Source organism: Pipistrellus hanaki (genome assembly GCF_964339955.1).
Source record: "Pipistrellus hanaki genome assembly, chromosome: 9".
In the NCBI taxonomy this organism is placed as follows: Eukaryota; Metazoa; Chordata; class Mammalia; order Chiroptera; family Vespertilionidae; genus Pipistrellus; species Pipistrellus hanaki.
The window spans coordinates 45455720-45478231 of NC_140511.1; the positions used below are offsets into that span (position 1 = coordinate 45455720).

Consider the following 22512-nt stretch of genomic DNA (forward strand, 5'->3'; position numbering starts at 1 on the left):
GAATTCCCTGTGCTGGTTTCTGCAGCCCCAGGACTATTTTTTTAACTACCTAGTTATACTTCTTAATCCCATATTTTTCACCAAACTCCCAGCCCCTCTACCATCAAGCAACCAGTTTGTTCTCTGCATCTAATAGTCTGTTTTTGTTTTGTTTATTTATTTTGTTATTTATATTTCACATATAAGTGAAATCATATGATATTTTTTTTTCTCTGTCTGACAAATAAATTATATTAAATAAATATAATTACTTGACTTTCCACAATCTCATGTCCTCAGCCCCAGATCACTGTTCCCTTTAGGAAAGAGTAGAAGGACAACCTTGTCCCTGATCTGCTTTGTTTTTACACCATAAATGATGGGATTGACTGCAGGAGGGATTGCTACGTAGAGATTAGCAAACATGATGTGAAAGGTGCGAGAGATGTTGTGGCCGAAGCGATGTGTAACAGCAGAGAACAAGGCTGATGTGTAGAATATGAGAATGACACTGACATGAGACCCACAGGTGCTGAGAGCTTTCTGGCGGGCATCTCTAGATGGAAGGTGAAAAACAGCACGAAGAATCAAAGTGTAGGAAATACCAATAAAGATCAGGTCGGACATAATAGCCATTAGAGGCATAGTAAAGCCATACCAGATATTGATGGAGATACTAGCACAGGAGAGCCGGGCCACTGCTATGTGCTCACAGTATGTGTGAGGGATGATACGTGTCCTGCAGAAGGGCAAACGCTTCACCAGGAAAACAACAGGCAAAATGATGCTAAAGCTCCGACCAACAATGCCTACCATGATCTTGATAATTGTTCTAGGGGTCAAGACACTGCTGTATCTCAAAGGGGAGCAAATGGCCAGGTAGCGATCAAATGCCATACCCAATAATATGGCTGAGTCCAGGAAAAAGCTGAAGTGGAGAAAGAACAACTGGGTGAGGCAGCCAGAAAATGTGATTTTCTGAGCTTTCAACCATAATATGCCAAGCATTTTGGGGACACAGGTGGTGCACAATATGAGGTCCGTAGAGGCCAACATGGAGAGGAAGAAAAACATGGGTTCATGGAGGCTGCGGTCCATAGTGATGAGGTAGAGAAGAATGCCATTACCTGCAAGGGCCACGAGGTAGATGGTACAGAAAGGAATTCCAATCCAGATGTGAAACTGCTCCAGCCCTGGGATCCCCACCAAAATGAAGGATTCTGGATTAAAAGTTGTCAAATTCAATGTTGTCATCATGTTGATTGTCATTCCCTGAGGACAAAATACCACATTTAATTCTGAGATCTGACTGTTCATGAAATCCTTTTTAAGTCTTTTCTGTCACTACAATACCTCCTTGTCCTATCACTTAACAAACACTAGAAGAAAAATGCAATCTACTTCTTCTCACAACCTTTACAGCATTTATCAAAAGCTTCCCAAAAATCTTCATTGTTACCCATGTATAGATATTACCTTACCATACTGCACTGTTACTATATTAGAGCCATGTCCCAATAGATTTATGACCTAGGAACATATTGGTCCTTTGCTGTCAATTAAAATTCCAAATGTGTCTTGCTCTCACCAAATAACTCAGTTTGAGGTTTCTCAAAGATGTAAGTATTAAATATCCTACTTGACACAAATCTCAAGGATATCCATTTAAATAAATAAGAAGAGCCATATGTGAATTAACAAATCTGCTTTCTTTTAATGCCAATGTATCACTAGGATTCTGGTGAGTCAATCTACCATTGCCTAGATTTTATTCCCACCTCTTCAATCTGGAAGACAATATCTATCTAAATATCCTTTTCAACTCATAAATAGTGTTCTAAGGTTCATTATCTTCTTCTACCTGCCAATGTCCTGACCGGCTACATATGGATGTCATCACATCGTTTTCCCACTGCTGGAACATAGTGATTTGAGAGTTGCTGGGAACTCTTCTTCCTCCTTCAGCCTTATCTCACATCTGCCAGCTCTTAACATCCTTATTTGAAATCGGTTTGATCTGCCTACTTTTTTCTTCTCTACTTCCTCATCTTACTCACCATATAATAAGAGTCTTGGTTCTACCCTGGCTAGTGTGGCTCAGTTGTTTGAGCATCATCCCATGCACCAAGAAGACACCAGTGATATTCCTGGTCAGAGCACATGCCAGTGTTGTGGGTCCACAGGAGGTAGCCAATCAATGTTTCTCTCTCCCTCTCCCTTCCCCTCTCTCTCTAAAATCAATAAAAACACATTAAAAAAATAATCATTTTGATTCTTTCAATATATCGCAAATCCTTCTCTCCTCATGCTATCATATTGATCTCTTTAAAATATAAAATTACAAAAAAAAATTTTTAATAAAATAAAAATATAAAATTACCAAAACACACACAACATTGTTTTAAAGCAGGTAATTGCACCTGTTGTGCCAACAAGCATTTTTATTTTCTGTTTTGCCATCAATACTTTCCCTATATAGAGTGGGTCTACCTATATAAATGTGTCTCACATTCTTCCCTAAAATGTATTCATAGAGGACTCTCCATATTTCTCCATCATTCCTATACCTCTTTGCTTGTATTGCTGTCATTACCATAGATGCAAACTGTCTTTTCTCACTATGTCTAAATTCTACTCACTGCTCTTGACCCTTACAAGTGCTAATATCTCCAGGAAACCTTCTCCAGTTTTGCTAGACCATGTCTCTATTGCCCTGCTTGTGCAATCACAGTTCTTTTTCTAAAAAAAAAATATGGAATTACTTTTGAAAGTATTACAGCTATCCCCCATTTCCCCGATTAACCCCTCCACCCACATCCACCTCCCAGGCCTTCCCCACACTATCCTCTGTATTTATGGGTTAAATATATATTTGCTAAACAATCAGGTGTTTGTATCAAGCTTTGCATTATTTTTTTATTATTCTCTTGAATTATTTTTTTCAGATATGTGGCCAATCCTGTATTAATGATTAAGAACACTTCTTGAGAATATAATTTCTGTCTTTATGTGTTTCTTTCAGCATGGAAGAAGACAAGATTTCACATAGAATAAGCAGTAATACGGTCTCACTAGAAAACTGATATTTTAAGTCAGCCACTGCTTGCTTGTGTTAATATATACTATAATATATATTTCCTTGGCTTATTTACTCTTCTTTCATTTTCAAAGGTAATAACAGTATATTTAATCTTCCTCACATCTCATTCTGACCTCTAAATTTTTTAGAAATTTGACTTCATATCTCTCTGACTCTAAACTTTTATATTTCCTTCTTCTGCTTTTAAAAACCATTGTGGTTACACTGGAATCATCCAGATAATTCAGTACTATACCCCTATTTTAAAATCAGCTGATTATCTACTATAAATTTTCTTTGCCATATAAATAACATGTACAGGTTCCAGGGATTAGGTTGTGCATAGCTTTGAGGGGCTATTAATTATTCTGCCAACTACAAGGTCCTTTAACACTGCCTGTTTTTTCTCATTCTGCTTCCCCACAACTCTTTCCATCATCAGCATTACCACATTCAGATAATACTCACAGACAATTAATTTTGATGTTGGTGCTGGGTTATAAATCCAGTAAATGATTGGAAGAGGATAACTCCAGGATGAGTACAGAGATATACAGGAGGAAACATAACACAGTTGGGTAGGAGACATGGAAAAAGAAAGAAGGAAAGAATGTGGAGCAGGTGAGGCACAGGGAGGAAGACATTTAATTATTGCTGGGAAAGAGAAACACACCTGCAGAGCATAACCTTTTTATCTCTTAGTCATTTTCTCAGGGGATGAAGAGACTGGGGGGAAAAAAGGGGGGGGGGGGGGCTAAAACCTAAGGGATTCCAGGGACTCTAGTCCCCAGTCAATATCATTAGTATTTATAATAAATGTTTAAATTAACATTTTCTTGATCTTAATCACATGCACATGGGATATGATTCAGAGTTTTAAATGCAGGAGAGAAACCAGGGAATGCTGGGATTCTTCAGGGTATGGCCTATGTCAATGAGTTATTTATAGATACTGTAGCTGGGCTCCAGGTTCTGACTTGGAAGAATGGTGTGCTGGTGACCCTTAAATTCTGGATCTCATGAGATAGTTATGTGAATATTTGGAGAGTAGGGGCCCGGTGCATAAAATTTGTGCACTGGGGAAGGGTCCCTCAGCCCAGTCTGCCCCCTCTCACATACTGGGAACCCTCAGGGGATGTCCTACTGATGGCTTAGGCCCACTCCCCATTGGGAACGGACCTACGCTGCAGTCTGGCCTCCCTTTGGGGAGGCAATCGGGCTGATCAGGGGAAGGTGCCAGCCCCATCACCCCTCTGGGTAGTCACTGCCAGTCACTGCAGCCGCCAAGGTATTTTCATCTACATGGACTCCAGTCCCTTCACCATGGAAAAATAACAACTTTCTTTAAGCATTTTCAAGATGTCTTTCATAGGATATGACATTTCTTTCTTTATTTTTCTTTTTGTCCTCACCTGAGGATATGTTTCCATTGATTTTTTTCTCCTTCCCTTCGATCCCAGGCTCGGCCCCTGCCCAAGCCTAAAGCCTGGGGCGGAGGCTTTAGGCTTGGGAAGGGGTTCCCCCACCCCTCCGATCACAGACTCGGCCCCTTACCATGCCTAAAGCCTCTGATTGACTCTGGGTGTAATGAAGGTACGGTCAATTTACATGTTTCTCTATTATTAGATAAGATAAGACAGTTGCTTGGTTAGGGATACTGGTGAGTTCCATGTGATATGGTTGTTGGACAGATATGAGTATCAGGCTTCCAATGCCCTTCAATTTTAATGCATTTAGTTCCCCAACCCCAACTCCTCCATCAGATGAGGGTTTTTCTGGATTATTATATCATACTAAAAACCCAGTGCATGATTAAATTGTACACATGTAGGGTGCCCTAGGCCTAGCCTGCCATCAGGGCCATGTCCATTGCCCTACACCTCGCATGCTCTGAGGATGCTGCTGATGTCCCATGATGCTTCCCTGACACTGCTGGTGCCCTGAGGGGTGAGGGAGAATAGGGAGTAGGGAGGGGAGGGCCTGAGTGATGCTCCATGCACCTCCTGGTGACTGGTTGTTTGTCATTATAGCGTAGGGTGTTATAGCCACTGGCCCTTTATAATATAGATTCTATTTCACTAAATTGAGTTTTCTAGTCTCTACTTGTCATTGTATTGAGATACTTTTTGAACTGAAGAAACTCAGTGATTTCTGAGCAAGATGTATAAAATTAAATCTTTGCATAAACCACTTCCTTAGGCCATTGTATATTCACTGAATACGTACCATGTGACTGGAAATGTTTAGTTAACACCCAGCTGCTTATGCCAGAAACCTGTTTTTCTTGATATTCTCACTTCCTTATTCTTCTTTCATTGAATTGTCTTTCTAACTGTGTAACAAATACATAATACAGAGCAAGTTTTATATCTGCAGAAAGAGCTGAAGATACATTATAATTTTGTGATGCTAACTACTTTCCATTTTACTGAACCAGATCAAGTCCAGAATACCTCAGAGGGAAATAAACCAGAGTTTTAAAGGTGGTTGTATGCCATTTAGCTTGGTATGTCAACTGTGGCAGATAAAAAATAGGTAAAATTAAATTCTGTTTTTCTGAAATTATATTTACTATGTTGCCTAGCTGTGTGAGTGAGCAGTTGCAGATCTCTGAGCTCCTTACATGAAACTGACTTTCTCTCATTTCAACAAGTCAGAGTTGGATTTTCTTGGGGGGAAAATTATATTGAGCACACAGCACCAATCCCATTTATTCCAACAATATGAAAGAAAAAAATTAACATTTTAAACTAAAAACACACAAAAAGCCATTTTAAAAATTAAAGTAATATAACAATGGATTGAAAACATTGGAAAACTAAACTGCTATAGTCAAGAGGAGCCTACATAAACATGACAACTAAAAGTAAAGAGATTTCCTGAGTGGACTCTGGAATAGCAAAAGGACATTTGGTAGTGACCATGGTTGAACAATGAATATACTGAAAGTTATTTCATAAAGGAAATCTTTTCTCAATTAACAAACAAATCCACAAATTAAGTAAGGTCTGGATCAGTAAGGGGAGTCATTCTCATTTTAGAGGAACCTGAGACTGATTGATATTATTTCCTATCATCTGAATACTAGTCTTTAGTTTCTTGGTTTCTGCTCTGGTTCTAGAAGTCTAGTTTCCATCTTATTTCTCAACCCAAATTCTCCAAAGCATTACCATTACTATTTATCTTTATTTTATTTGTAAAGTCCTTTCACATTCATTGTCTCAGTTGGCTCTCATTAACACACACACACACACACACACACACACACACACACACACACACAATTTGTTTAGTCCCAATTGCAGTGTGACGTCTATAAAGTATCCCCAACCAATACCAGGAAGAATTATTCTTCTTGTGTCTGGATTCCTACAGCACTCTGTACCCACTGTTGTATTATAATTACTGGTTATAATAAGGGGACATTGACCTGAAGTTCTAACCCAAAGAACAGATAAATCCAGGCTTGTCAAATTTTTTAATATATAAGACAAGGATGATAATTCTCATATATCCTTTCTGTTAGGATGACATATAAATATGATAGATTTTAGGAGCAGTGCAAGGAGAAAGAGAAAGCGATGAAGAAGAAGAAGAAGAAGAAGAAGAAGAAGAAGAAGAAGAAGAAGAAGAAGAAGAAGAAGAACAACAACAACAACAACAACAACAACAACAACAACAGCTACTACTACTACTGCTACTACTATTACTAGGAGTTTAAAAATAAAATCTAGACAGGTGATAAGTGGGAAAAAAAAGCCTGAAAGAAAAATGCTGTAGGAAAGACAATGGCAAGAAAGAGTAGGTTTGAATGTATAGTGGGTAATATTGAAATGGGAAATGCAAAAGCAAGTTCAATGAAAACTTTTAGGCTAAGAGCCTCTGAGTAGGTGCTGACCATCCTTCCTTAGATGCTCATTGTGTAACAATAGATCTCTTCCCTCTGGCTCTATGCCAGAGCATATCCCTATGTGCCTTAGATTCCCATTTGAACAAAGGCATATTTGCCCAAGTGGTGAAGGAGGAATTTGTAGCTGAGGGAAGGAAAGAAAAAAAGAGGGAGGGGAGTCTCTGCTCCCAAAGGATGGGAGGGAATTAACACCATATTAAACAAGACCTGAGATTCAATTCTATATATTAAGGAAGTTGTTTATGAAATATTGAACTGAAACACTGTGAGTCTGAGAAGGTGGCATTGAGGAGGTAAGTCTAGGTCAGGATGGAGAAGCGATTATAAATGTGGAGAAATGGATAGGAAATAAATACCATTTATTTACCAATAAATACCAATAAATAACAATGCACAATAACAATGTTCAAGAACTATCTAGGTTGTCTGGTTTTAACTGTTTTTCTGGAGAGTGGGATTGGGAGAAGGGCAGTTTAGAGGATTACTTTCCTGGTGAGAAATGGGAGATTAATGAGTAGGTGATATTTGGCTCCTACGAGGATGTAAGAATCATAAATGACACAGAGGTTTTATCCTCAGACACTGATGAACAACAGAAAGAACAGTTATTCTACTGCATTTGGGGACAACTTATAAGGACAAGGTTTCTGGATGGTATTGTCAGGTCCATGATTGAAAGACAGATGGGAAAATGAATTCACTGGACTAGAAGGGATAGTTTTTCTAGTAATTTTTCCAAAGATGATAGAAGCATGAACCAGTGGGTAAGGGAATTGGGCATATGAATGGGAGGTCTGAAAAGGGGCTGCTAGAGAGACAACTGTAAGTGAAGCTCTTTGGATTGTTGTCTAGAGTGGGAGTATGGAGACTTACATAGGTGCCTAATTGGAGTAAAAACAGAAATCACATGATAAATGGTAGGGAGATACTGTGAACAAAGGCTGCCTTGAAGGGGGATAATTTAGGAGAACTGAAATCAGAAGAGAAAAGTTTATGCAGGTGCTGACGTGACTGACAAAGGCGAGAATGTGCAGTGGAGCAAGATGAGCACGATGAGTGATGCTGTGGGAAGAGTGAGCACAACAAATGGCACCGACTACAGCTGAGATGAGAATGTTGTTATAAACCTGTGATTTTTATATGAGTATGTGTCCTTGACAGTATGACCTTTACTTGGCTGAGTGGGTTGGGACTTTCCCTATTCTATGATTTTTTAAAACATTAACTACATAGCATCTCTATTCCATACACCAGTGAACAAGACACAGTGCTGACCCTTAAGGAGCTCATCATATATTGGGGCTGGAATAGTTCCGTGTGGTAAATGCTAGACAGAGAAATAGATAGCTGCAGGGCAATGTAGGCATAATCTAATCTTGGGAAATGAGGAAAGTCTTCCTGAGTGAAAAATATAAACTGGCTACTTTAAAGGGAAAGATGAAGATAAAGGAAGTGGATTGTATAAAAGACCACAGCCCTACCTGATTTAGCTCAGTGGATAGAACATCGGCCTACAGACTGAAAGGTCCCGGGTTCGATTCTGGTCAAGGACACATGCCTGGGTTGCAGGCTCGATCCCCAGTAGGGAATATGTGGGAGGCAGTCAATTAATGATTCCCTCTCATCATTAATATTTCTATATATCTCTCCCTCTTTCTTCCTTTCTGAAATCAATATAGATTTTTAAAAAAAAATAAAAATAAATAAATAGATCACAGAGAAAGAAGAGCAAATTCAGAGACATGCATTTGTCCATTATTGGTAGAAAGGCAGAGAAGGTGTGCACTTAATCTATTAGGCAATGGGAAATTATTCTCTATTGTCAAGAAAGTAGCATGCTCCGAATTAGCTTTTTTTTAAAAAAAAAATATATATTTTATCGATTTTTTTACAGAGAGGAAGGGAGAGAGATAGAGAGCTAGAAACGTCGATGAGAGAGAAACATCAACCAGCTGCCTCCTGCACATCCCCCACCGGAGATGTGCCCGCAACCAATGTACATGCCCTTGACCGGAATCGAACCTGGGACCTTTCAGTCCGCAGACCGACGCTCTACCACTGAGCCAAACCAGCTTCGGCCAAATTAGCTTTTAAAAATATAATTTATACAGAGTGGGGCAAAAGTAGGTTTGCAGTTGTGAGTATGTGAAACATAGAATTTATGCTTGTATTATTGTTTATTAATTATTGTATTAGTTTCCATACTAATATTTGCAAACCTACTTTTGCCCCACTCTGTATGTGGAGACTGGTTTGGAGCCTGGAAGGACTCCAGGTGAGGAAGTCAGTTGGGAGGTCTTTCAGTAAGTGGACCTGAAGCTTAAAAAGCAGTATAGGTGGCAAATATAAATTTGCAAGGTATTAGTACATGCAGGCTACATAAAGCCAAAGTAGGTGGAAAGATCTAGCCAGGGAGAGTGAAGAGTGAGGGGAACCTAGAAATAGGAAGCCCCTTGGTGAGTATCCAGCAGGGACAGAGGAGCCCTTAATGAGGACTGGAAAGGAAGGTCAGGGACAAGGGAAGAACTAGAGCTGAGTAGAAAAATCAAAGCCAAATCTAGAGTTTCATGAAAGGCGTGATTCTGAAGGAAAGAAGAGAGACAGACAAAAAGTAGTGAGACAGGTTAGCAGAATAAAATATTTTTATTTTTGCTATTAATTTTTGTTTGTTTTTAAGGTTAAAAATGTTTGAATGTTCATAAATAATAAAGCTAAAGATCTAAGAAATTAAGACAAACTGGGGATAAAGAAGAGGGGAGATAATTGATGGAACAAAGTCCTTGAAGAGGTGGAAAAGAAAAAGAACTCAGAGAATAGGTGGGGAAATTATTCTTGAAGATATACATACATACAAACTTATGCACATATACATGCATATATAAACATATACATCACTGCAACTGAGGATATGTGTGTGTACCTAAAGAACATTAAGCTAAGTGAAATAAGCCAGTCAGAGAATTAAAAATACCATATGACTTCTCTTATATATGAAACCTAATGAACAAAATGAATTAACAAGCAAAATAGAGATAGATTCATAAATAGAGAGCAGGCTTACAGCTGTGTTTGTGGGGCAGTGGGAGCTGGGGAGCAGAAGAACTGAGCAAAATAAATAAATAAATAAATAAATAAATAAATAAATAAATAAGAAAGAAAGAAAGAAGAAAAAAACAAAACTCTTGGACACATAGTTCAGTGATTGCCAGGGAAGGGAAATTAAGGGGAGTAGAGGAGAGTTTAGGGAGGATAAATGGTGATGAACAGAGACTTGACCTGGGGTAGTAAACACACAATACACTATACAGAAGGTGTGTTGTAGAATTGTGCACCTTAAACTTGTATAATTTTGTTAACCAGCGTCACTCACTCCAAAAATTTTAATAAAAAAATAAAAATAAGCCGAAACCGGTTTGGCTCAGCGGTAGAGTGTCGGTCTGCGGACTGAAAGGTCCCAGGTTCGATTCCGGCCAAGGGCATGTACATTGGTTGCGGGCACATCCCCAATAGGGGGTGTGCAGGAGGCAGCTTGTCGATGTTTCTCTCTCATCGATGTTTTTGGCTCTCTATCTCTCTCCCTTCCTCTCTATAAGAAAATCAATAAAATATATGGAAAAAAAAAAAAAGAAACTATACTCGGCTAAGTATTATACAATAAAATCTAAATCCATTAAAAAAAAAATAAATAAAAATAAAAATAAAAATAATTTAAGACTGCAAAAGAGAAAGGTAACTATGTGAAATGATTGATGTGTTAATTAACTTGATTGTGGTAATAATGTCAAAATGTATTCATATATTAAGCTATATTTACACTTTGTATAGATATAATTTGTATTTATTACTTATGCCGCAACAAAGCTAAAAATTTCAAATTAAGTAAAAAACTAACTATAAATTTATTTTTTAGAAACTTAATAGTTTAACAATCTATTGGGTCTTCCCATTTGTGTACATGGTATATATCTCCATTTGTTTACATTAAAAAAATCTTTTCCAGCAATATTCTGTATTCTCAATGTAGAGGCTTTGCAAATTTGAGCTAAATTTATTTTTAAGTATGTTATATTTTTAACGTACATTTCATATGCTTCTATGTTTGTATTGCACTACAAACTTTTAAAATGTATTGTACAGTTATTTTCTGCTAGTGTAGAAATATACAATTGGCTTATTTTATCTTTACACTCTATAAATAAAAAATAAATAAATAGCCTCAGGGAGCTTTCTTGTTCCTAGGTAGAGGAAAACATAACTATAACAAGGGAGACATTGAAAGGCAGAAGAGACATTAATACTAGTTTCTCTGAGAATGGAGGAAATGAGAGGAGGATGGGTACTGAGATAAGATAAATTTACAAGAGAGGAGTAATATGAGCAGTTGTCTCCTGATAGTCTTGAAGTCTCCATTATGTAGGCAGAAAATTCAGTTGAAAGGGAGGAATGGTCATTTGGGCATTGGTAAATTTATATATTCACTGTGAGAGTAATTCAATAGAAAGGAGGAAGAGTCAATGGGCTAAGATGTAGTTGACTCTATTTGGATGGTTGTATCATTTCTTCCACATTCTAAGTGATGAGGAAAACACTGGTTAGATTTAATTGAAGCCTGAACATTTTCATAGAGAATGATGCAGAAATCAATTAGAGCTGAGACATTATTGGTGCAGGGGCCTGATGTGGAGGGGGCCAAACATGGCAGGGATCTCCCTTTTCTGTGTCCAGCGCAGAAAGAGAAATGAAGGAACAGGTTCTAAGTGGAGGCGGCCAGGTATTGAGAAATAATAGAAGACACAGAAATAGATTTAAAGCTGAGGTCTGGGTGGGATGCCATCCTTTCTCTCTGACGGAAAGGCTGCAAGGACGACCTGACCCCTCCTAGCGCATTTATTTTATACCTCCAACACCAGGAAGTAATACCAAAATTTCGGATCAAAGGAGCTTATTTGCATTTTTAAGTAGGCCCTAGCTTGCCTGGATTTACATATCTAGAACTGCCCCTGCCAACACCTGGGCTTGATATGAAGGCCAAGCTGATTACACGTTCCGCCATCTTGGGGAAATGTGTATCTGAGCCTCAGCTCTGCCCGTTGCCTTGGACTCAGCTGACAATTTAAGGAAAATGTCCATGTGCCTTCCTAGTGGCACTCTATATCTGGTCCTGGCAGAAGACATGGACATGTAGGTTGTAGAATAGGCTTGGAAGAAAGTAAAAAAAAACTTCTTACATCAGTGGTTTTGTAAACTTTAGCATGGAGACAGAATGCTGCCTCCAACCCCAAGGGTGGGAGGGTCCAAGAATTTTATGTTGGTGCTGATGCTGGTCTGGACACCACACTTTCACAAGCATTGCTCTACACCTTCTTTCACGTGCTAGGTGACAGCCCTACACTTCAGAGTCACAAAGGTGACTCAGGAAGCACCACACAGCTTAATAACATTTCCACAGACAAGATTTAATTTAACACACCAGTAAGATAAGCATTATGCTCATTGAAAGGTCAAAAAAATTGTTACTCAGAAGATAGTGTCTTGTCCAAAATCATACAGCCTGACAGAGCAGATCTCTGACATGGGACTGCCACCTGACGCTTTTGCAATTTATTACAATTTACATAACCATAGAGATTATAGAGATTTTTTTTTTTTTTTTTTACTTTCTAGTTAATCCTGCTCTTTTCAGAACCTGTGTCACTGTGCTAAGCCTGGTAATGTGTTTCCAGAAAGTCTTACAGCTATGTGGAGAGCCTGTCTATGGGCAGGGGTCTGTAACTTTGCACTTTGTGTATAACTCATGTGTGACTGTCTAAAGAGAAAAATGCCTGTGTACAGAGCCCATAATGGTTGGAGTGCCTGTGAGTATGCGCAGACCTTGTGGTTGTTTGCAAGCTTTTATGTGCACTCTGCTAATGTTTACCATGTCTGAAGCTACTTCTCTCCTGCGTACAGGTGAGGGTTCTACAGAAAATCATGGCTCTCTTGTCTGCGAACAGCATAACTGCTGCAAACAACTCAGACACTCACATGGCAGGCTGCCTCCTCATCGGCATCCCTGGGCTGGAGTATCTACACACCTGGCTCTCCATCCCCTTCTGTACCATGTATGTAGCTGCCCTGGCAAGCAACAGCATTTTAATTTGTGTTATTCTCTCCCAGCCAAGCCTGCATGAGCCCATGTACATATTTTTGTCCATGTTGGCCAGTACTGACGTCTTGCTCTCCACTGCCACGATGCCCAAAGCACTGGCCAACTTCTGGTTAGGTTCTAGCCACATTTCCTTTGACGGCTGCCTCACCCAGATGTTCTTCATCCACTTCCTCTTTGTGGCCGACTCTGCAGTCCTGTTGGCCATGGCCTTTGACCGCTATGTTGCCATCTGCTCCCCTCTGAGGTACGCCACCATCCTCACAAGCACGGTCATTGGGAAGATCACTGCCGCCACCCTGACCCGCAGCTTCATCATCATGTTTCCATCCATCTTTCTCCTCAAGCGCCTGCACTATTGCCGGGTCAACATCATTGCACACACATTTTGTGAGCACATGGGCATTGCCCGTCTGTCCTGTTCTGATATTTCCATCAATGTCTGGTATGGGCTGGCAGCTGCTCTACTCTCCACTGGCCTGGACATCATCCTTATTGCTGTTTCCTACATCCGCATCCTCCGAGCTGTCTTTCAACTCCCTTCTCAAGATGCCCGGTCCAAGGCCCTGAGCACTTGTGGCTCCCATGTCTGTGTCATTCTACTCTTCTACATTCCTGCCCTCTTTTCTGTCTTTGCCTATAGGTTTGGTGGGAGATTCATCCCAAGCTATGTCCATATCCTTCTGGCCAATCTTTATGTGGTCATCCCACCAATGCTCAACCCTATTATTTATGGAGTGAGGACTAGGCCAATTTTGGAAGGGGCTAAACAGATGTTTTCAAACCTTGTCAAGGAATGTAACTAAGGGTTTCCAACTTGAGCTCAACTTAATCCCCTTTCTTATTTATTATTTCATATTTCATATTCACTATATCCTTATCTCTACATCTTCCAGTTATCTTGTGTCATTCTCACCCATGTCCTAATTTATTTAAATGAATGTTCTACTCAAATTCTTGGTCCCCAGACGGAAGTGGTATTGGAGGCTGAGTGAAAAAGGTGAAAGGGATTTAGAAGTACCAATTGCCAGTTATTAAAAGCATCACAAGAATGTAAAGTACAGCAAAGGAATATAGCATTATAATAACTATGTATGGTGTCAGATGGACTGCAAAAGGGCACAGGCTGGGCTGAGGGACCATTCCCCCCCAGTGCACAAATGTTGTGCACTGGGCCTCTAGTAAATAAATAATGCTATGTAATATATACTTACTATCAAATATTAATCAATCACTAACAATAATGTTTATAAACAGTTTTTATTAGTTTGCAAAAATGTTTATGGTGGAATATAGAATACAAATGAGTGAATAAAATAAATGTTCTACTAAAATCCACCTTTGATTTCTTTGTTTAGAAATTTATAGAAATATCCACCTCACTTTCTTCTATTATTCAAATCCCTTCTTTTCCTCAGCATCTCAAAAAAGAAAAAAAAAAACTAACTGAGGAAAATGTAATAACTTACCTGGAATCTACCATCCAAATCAGACTTTTCCCAGTATTCACTTGTATTTTCTCTCTAACGACTTACCTAATCCTTGCATGCATTTTTGATTACCAGTGCAATACCTTTCTTATAGTTGGAACCCCTGAGAATTCTCATGTCTAAAAATTGATAGTTCCATGAAATGATATTATTTTTATTACCAGTTACATATGTCCATAATCACAGATGTGTATGTACCCAAGTTCAAAGATGCTAACACACAGCAACATATGTAGGTGGACACATCTTTTTAACAAAATGTAGATAATTGTATAGGAATAGAGCTCTCTTTTCCATCCAAATATGTTTTGTATTTAAAAATTATATTCATCATTAAAGTGAAAAGTCAAAAGCCTACTTATATCTAACAGATGTTGATTTATATATTCTTTAATAAATGTTTAAAGAAATATAAGCATCTATGTAATTTATCTAATTATAATAGATAATAGATAAATTATAATTATAATTTTCTCAGCTATCCCTGAAAATGCCCAAATAAATTATGGCTTTACCCTTTTAATCTGACAGGTTTTTAAAAATTGAAAGAAGAGGAAAAAGCTGAAATAGTTTCTCCCCATCCCACTTGAATATTTCCAAGCCTCACAGTCCTCAATCCTCTTATTTTAAACTTCAGCCCTAGAACAAAAATCAGAAGACTTCAGATGAAAAATAATATTTGAGCTTCCTATTGATGGCCACCTTCTTTCTTTATTAATGAGGTGTTGTGTTTTTTTGTTTTTGTTTTTAAGTATTTGCCTATCTATGTCCATATCAGTTATTACGTGGTATGTATGTACATATAGGGATTTCATAAAAACATGGAAAATACATACACTGTTATATTATTCAGTCATCAAAAGAGTGAAGTACTCGTACATTATACAACAGGAATTAACCTTGAAAATGTTATGCTCAGTGAAAGAAGACGCATTGCCCAATCTTCTGTTCTGACTTAAACCTGAACACCCTCCTCTCTGGAGGTCCCCCTTCCTCAGCCCATATTTTCAGACCAGGTCAGGCTCATCATTTCTGCATCCTTGGGGCAGAAGTTTGGCCTAACTCTTAGAGTTGCTGTGCCATTGAAACCCTGTAGTCACAATGCCTGGGCTTTATAAGCTTTTCATGTATTCGTAGGACCCAAACACAAACATTTACAGACTCTCAGTTATATAGGTTAGGTTACATGTACATGAAATATAATTTAAAAATATAATCTGTAATTTTAAATGGATACATTTTTATAAATATTTTGCAAAAGATGCCATGAGGAGGCCAAGTGGTTATCTTGGCTCACTCCGATAACTTTAGATATTTTTATTCACTTAGCTATTTGAGTTAACATATTAATATGGAATACAGGTGTATTAGCAGTGTTACTGAACACTAACATGATGTCAGAAAGCCAAAAAGTGAAGACATTTTAGGAGTCTCTTCTCTGGCCTTCAGTTGTTCTCCAAGGCCTCAGAATTTGCCATTCTGTAAGGGAACACCTCAGGGCTTGTTGGGACGGTGGTGACCACACCCCTGAGTGCAGGACCTAGGCCGACCAGCCCTATCAGTGGCATCTCCTCCTTCCCCCGCCCCCGCCCCGCCTCTTTGCCCCTGAGTCTTTCTGCCCCGGTGGAGGTGGGAGCAGCAAATCTCTGGCCCAGATCCAGGCTCCGTGTTCCAGGTCAGTAAGCAAATCCATTTTCTGGCTGGCCACCCCTATCCCCACTAGTCCTGAGAGTTGAACTTGCCTTCCTGGTTGGGGGGCTCTTGGGTGGGGGAAGAGTGAAGGGCACCTCTGCAGTTCCGAGTTGACTTTAGTTTGGGGAAGGGAGCACAGAAGAGGGACCTTCGGAGCTGGGAGTAGACTCTAAAGATAGTGATGATTAAACCTGATTGTGGAAGCTAAAGAATGTGGAGAGGCAGCTCTGGAAAAGCTGGTGGGGAATGACAGCAAAGCATGGACTCAGAGGTCAGCGGCCCCTCCCCCACCCCTGCCTTGGCTCGGGGAGGAGAACTGTTTGCCCTCCACCCTGGAGGCCCAGACCTCGCCCTGAGGGAGTTGGGAGCTGAGCCGACCTCGCTCAGCCGGACTTGCGGGCAGGAGGGGGAGGAGGCCTGCCTGTCTCTGAAAGGGGCAGGGCCACATTGTGTAGGGGTGCTGGGGGAGGGGGAGATAAGAACACCGAAAGAGTGAGCGCCCTCTGTTCTTCAGTCTATTTAAAACTCCTGCTGCCGGAGCCCTCGGTCCTAGGTTCGATTCCAGTCAAGGGCATGTATCTTGGTTGCAGGCACATCCGGGTGGGGAGTGTGCATCAGGCAGTTGATCAATGTTTCTCTCTCATCGATGTTTCTAACTATCCCTCTCCCTTCTCTCTCTAAAAAAAAAATCAATAAAATATGTATATATTAAAGACAAACAAAAGAAAAAAATCCTTAGTCTGCAGTGGGGAGGCCTGACCACCTGGTGCTGCTCACACCTGGAGCTTCCCTGGCTCCTCCTCCCCTCCCTGTGCCCATCACTGGCTCCTCCTCCCCCCCTGTGCCCATCACTGGCAGGTACCCCCGCGGGCTGCTCTGTGACTGGGCCTCTTCTTGTTACTTCTGGCCACGAAAGGGTGACAGGGCTGTGACTGAGAGGAGTCCCTTCCCTGAGGGAGTTCATGACATAGATAATCATATCTTTCTTTTACATCTTCACTGCAGAGGAGCTCCGGAACTTTTAACCAGGCATTCAGTCCAGACAGCAATGTGTGTTCCAGAGCACGGGCAATGGGCTCTGCAACCTGTTCCATGCCTGCCTCAGACACTTACATGCTGGCTGTGTGCCCCCCACCTGTTACTGAGCTTCATTTCTCACATCTACAAAATGGACAGTGTAATATTCACATCCTAGAGTTTTGGTGAGGCTTAAGTGAGGCAGAAGTTTAAATATGCTAAATGGATTTACTATTTTTAAAAATATATATATTTTATTGATTTTGTACAGAGAGGAAGAGAGAGGGATAGAGAGTTAGAAACATCGATGAGAGAGAGTCATCGATCAGCTGCCTCTTGCACACCCCCTACTGGGGATATGCCCGCAACCAAGGTACATGCCCTTGTCCTGAATCGAACCTGGGACCTTTCAGTCCCCAAGCCGACGCTCTATCCATTGAGCCAAACCGGTTTCGGCTGGATTTGCTATTACTATTACTCAAAACAATTGAGTTATTATTGACAAATGCAATGCCTACCTTTAAAAGAAATGCACACAAGTTTTGAAGTAGTGTAGGGAATAAAATATGGTAAAGTGCACTATGATAATGAAAACATGTTTACTTACATCTAAACAAGTTAAAAAACAACAATTATGAATTATAAGTGGAATTTCACAGATGCAGGAAAAATCAAACATAAAAATTTTATAATTTATCCTAAAAAAAATAAAAAAGAAACAACCCTCAGTTAATGGATGATCTCAGAAAGATGGAAACCTGTGCAGGACAATATTTTAAGAATTTGCAAAGCTAATAAAAAGTTTTTGAAATGCACGGGATAGTGATTCTTTTGAAGTGAAGTTTTAAAAATATGTATTTGAAGCTGATTATGTTCCAATTCAAATACTTGTAGAGTGGCACTTGTTAGATAATCAATCCCAGATAACAGATCAGAGTGGAATATAATTCTGCACAAAGATAAAAACGGCTATTCCCTAAGCACAAGAAGCCCAATTTACTTAACTTACTTTACAATTGCAATTGCCTCCTATTTAGGTGTTTACTTCGCTTTCACTAGAGCTTTTAGTGGAGGGGGTATAACCTTTAATAGTTTCTGCCCAGTCACTGACTTTATTGTGAAAGCTATTTTGATGTCCAGTTGGGAAAGCCTAGCCATTCTACATAAAGAGATCCACTGGACTCCAGTGCTGCTAGTTAGCCAACCTCTTGACCTTTTTCAGGCTTTTGTTTTATATTTAACTGTTCCCATCTAGTCCTGAATTTGGCCTCTTTCATTTGCTAATTTGATCCTCAGGCACCTACAGCCTCAAGCTGTGGGTTCTGCTCTTCTCACACCACCAGACTGGCATCTCCGCTCATCCACACAGTCCTTGAGAGCTGGCCTTAGGCTGAGACTCAGTGGGCCTTCCACATCCCCGGTGGACCACACTCATCTGCAGCTGGTGATCCAGGGCCTGCTGGTAGGTGGAACAGGGTTACTCAAACCCTTGCTAACTGTATATTAGCCAACTGTTCCCCTCCTTCACAATTTCTTCTTTTCTCCGCTCTCAACTGTGTTATATCCTTTAACAGCTCTTACATTTTCCCCCTCAAAAATCCTCTCTCTTGACTATCCAAAGTAGTGCATTAGATGGTAAAGAAACAGAACTATAATGGGGCCACATATATAATTTTTAAATTTCTAGTGGCCTCATTGAATGGTAAGAAGAAACAGGTAAAATTGATTTTAATACATTTTTTAACTGAATGTACCAATATATTATTAAGACATGTAATCAATATAAAAAACTTAATGAGATAGTTTAGATTATAGTATATTCTATATTTACATTTCATTTCCAATTAGCCACAGTTCAAGTGCTCCATAGCCACATGTAACTTCCATATTTGACAACACAGTTCTAATTTATGCCTAGAAACACAGAAAGCCAAACTTTCAATATTCCTCATTGCATTTCTTCTTTTGTTTTTGTCAGCTCTAATGAGTTATAATTGACATCCAGTAAGTTATCGTTTTTTAAGATTACAATTCCATGACTTTTGACATGTATACAGTTGTGTAATCACCAACATAATCATGATATGTAAGGGTATTTCCATCCTCTCCAAAATTTCCTCCACAGTTCATTTCCTTTTCATATCCCTGGGCCCTAGAATCCACTAATTTGCTTTCTATAATAGTTTTTTCTTTTCTAGGATTTTATATAACTGGAATTATACATAACTTATCTTTGCTGTCTAGTTTTGTTCACTTTGGATAATGTTTTTGACATTCTACTTGTATGGATCAGTAGTTCCATATTATTGTTTTGTAATATGCCGTTGTATGGATATACCATAATTTGTTTGATTATTTACCCCTTAATGATTTTATGGATTATTTTCAGGTGGTTTTTTTTTGTGTGTGATTATTGCATTGCACTAATGAAACAGATACGCTCTCCTAAAAGATTGCTTATACCAAGCACACTTTTGCCTGAAATAAATGTATGTTTATGTTGGGGAGATGTAATCGATCTTCACTTAAAATGGTGTGGTTTGGTGGTTGAGCAGCCATAAGTTGATTCTCAGTCAGGGCACATGCCTGTGTTGTGGGCTCGATCCTCAGTAGGGGGGACGTGCCAGAGGCAGCTGATCAATAATTCTCATCATTGATGTTTCCATCTTTCTCTCCCTCTCCCTTCCTCTCTAAAGTCAATAAAAAATATATTTTTACAAGGTAAGTATAATAGCAACAACATTTTTTTAAGAGCAATTTTATGTTCCCAGCAAAATTGAGGGGAAGGTACACAGATTGCCTATATACCCTCTGCCCCCACACATATATTACCATCTCACACCAGAGTCATACATTTGTTACAACTGATGCACCTACACTGACACATCATCATCCAAAGTCCTGATGTAAACGTAATGTGTGGTGTTTGTAATTTCTAATTCCACTTGTTCATTGCCAGTATAGCTGTAGGTTTTTTGTAGGTGTGCTTTATCAAGTTGAAGAAGTTCTCTGGTTCTTTTCTTTTTAATCTTTATTGTTGAGAGTATTATAGATGCCCCTCCTTTTTCCCCCATTTCCCTCCTCCACCCTGCCCCAGGCTTTCACCACCCTACTGTTTGCATCCATAGGTAAGATCTTTGGTTAATCTCTTCCCACCCTCACTTCCCCCTACCCCTTGAGATCCGTCAGTCTGTTCCATGCTTTTCATGCCTCTTGTTCTATTTTATTAATCAGCTTATTTTGTTCATTAGATTTCTTGTTCGTTTATTTTTATTTTTAGATTCAATTATTGATAGATATGTATTTGTTGCCTTTTTCTTTTCCTCCTCTTCCTCCTCCTCCTCCTTCTCCTTCTTCTTCTTCCTTCTCTTCCTCTTCCTCTTCTTAAAGAATACCCTTCAATACTGGTTTGATGGTGATGAGCTATTCCTTTTTATCTGAGATTTGACTATAAATGGGTATTGGAATGGCCAAACACTTTCTGCATCAACTAATTTTTCTTTTCTTTAGTTAAATATATTTTTATTGATTTCAGAGAGGAAGGGAGGGATAGAAACATCAATGATAAAAGAATCATTGATCAACTGCTTCCTGCACACCCCACACTGGGGATTGAGGCTGCAACCCTGGCATTGAACCTGTAACCTTTCAATCTGCAGGCTTACTCCCTATCCACTGAGCCAAACCAGATAGGGCTCATTTTTCTTTCTTTTTTTTTCTTAAACATTAATTGATTTTCAAAAGTTGAACCAGCCTTGCACACCTTGGATAAATCCCTCTTGGTCATAGTGTATAATTCTCTTTATACATTATTGGATTTGATTGGCTCATATTTTGTTGAGGATTTTTTGTAGCCATTTTAATGAAAAATGTTGGTCTGAAATTTTCTTGCAATGTGTTTGTTTTCATTTGCATTTCTCTGATGACATGATGTGGATCATTTCATATGTTTATTTGCCATCTGTATATTTTGATATCTGTTAATACCTTTGGCTCCTTTTTTAATCAGGTTGTTTGTTATTGTGGAGTTTAACAAGTTACATTTATATTTAGGCTATTGGTATTAGGGTTGTGCTGGCCTCATAGAATGAATAATTTGGGAAATACTTTTTTCTATTATCCTCTGAAAGACATTGTAGGTAATAGGTATTATTTCTTTCTTAAATCTTTCACAAAATGTACAGGTTAACCCACCTGGGCCTGTTGCTTTCTGGTTTTGAAGGTTACTAGTTACTGATTCATTTTCTTTAATAGAAATAAGCTTATTTGGATTGTCTTTTTCTTCTGTGAGTTTTGGTTAAATTGTGTCTTTCAGGGAATTACTCTGAAATATAGTGGCTTTAAACCCAGATTTCTACCCCACAACAAGTCCTTTGTCATACTTCTAGTTTCCATAGAGTTTGTACTGATGAGTGATGTCCCTTCTATTATTATTACTGATATTAGTAATCTGTGTCCTCTCTTGTTTCTCAAAAGAGAAAAGCTTGTGTATTTTATTGATCATTTCAAATTCAATTATTTTTTTAATATTAACAATTTCATAAAATAATAATTTGTTTCTTTTGTGATGCCCTAAGGCCAACATCAAATTTATCTATAAATTCAGTGGTAAGTTATAATTTTAATCCTATTATAAAGTTAATTGCTCATGTCTGTGTTAGGTGCAGTGCTAAGCTATGGGATGTGCCCTCATATTCTTCATTAAGGTATAGACCCTCACAGTCTAGTGTTTTAAATGAGATTATGTTAAATTTGTAAGGAAAGTAATAAACCAACTAAGTGCTCGTCTCCATAGGCATGTAAACTACTTTGATTAAACCTGAGTATCTTAGATGATAGGTACTCTGTAATACCAATTAGTTACTTACTTTCATTAAGTTGTTGACAATTTTATTAAGTACCATTCATGAAGAAGAGGAGTAGAGAGGAGTTCCCTGAGTCTGCATTCAAATTCTAGATCTACCCCTTGGATTAGCTGCCTAGCCTCTCTAAGCCTCAGTTTATATAACTGTGAAATGGGGTTGAAATGACACACAGTGTTGTTATAATTATTGAATTGATACATGTATAATAGTTAGATTATTGCCCAGTATATAGCAGTCTTTCAATAAATACTTAGTATTGTTCTTACTAAACACAAAGTTAATGAATAGGACCAGGACCAGGACCTGCAAGAACACCAGAGGACAGTAGGTGGCAG

General features: G+C 38.9%; 2 protein-coding genes across 2 annotated transcripts; one reads left to right on the top strand and one right to left on the bottom strand.

The window, feature by feature from the left end:
* Positions 1-267: 267 nt before the first annotated feature.
* On the bottom strand, positions 268-1236 carry LOC311628428 (olfactory receptor 52H1-like; the record flags this gene model as incomplete). Its single annotated transcript, XM_084895668.1, has 1 exon — positions 268-1236. The coding sequence occupies one exon, from the start codon at positions 1234-1236 to the stop codon at positions 268-270; it is 969 nt and encodes a 322-aa protein (XP_084751794.1).
* Positions 1237-12920: 11684 nt separating this feature from the next.
* Positions 12921-13919, top strand: OR52B6 (olfactory receptor family 52 subfamily B member 6; the record flags this gene model as incomplete). The annotated part of the gene is made up of 1 exon (XM_084895669.1): positions 12921-13919. The coding sequence occupies exon 1, from the start codon at positions 12939-12941 to the stop codon at positions 13917-13919; it is 981 nt and encodes a 326-aa protein (XP_084751795.1). The 5' UTR covers positions 12921-12938.
* Between the last annotated feature and the right edge of the window lie 8593 nt (positions 13920-22512).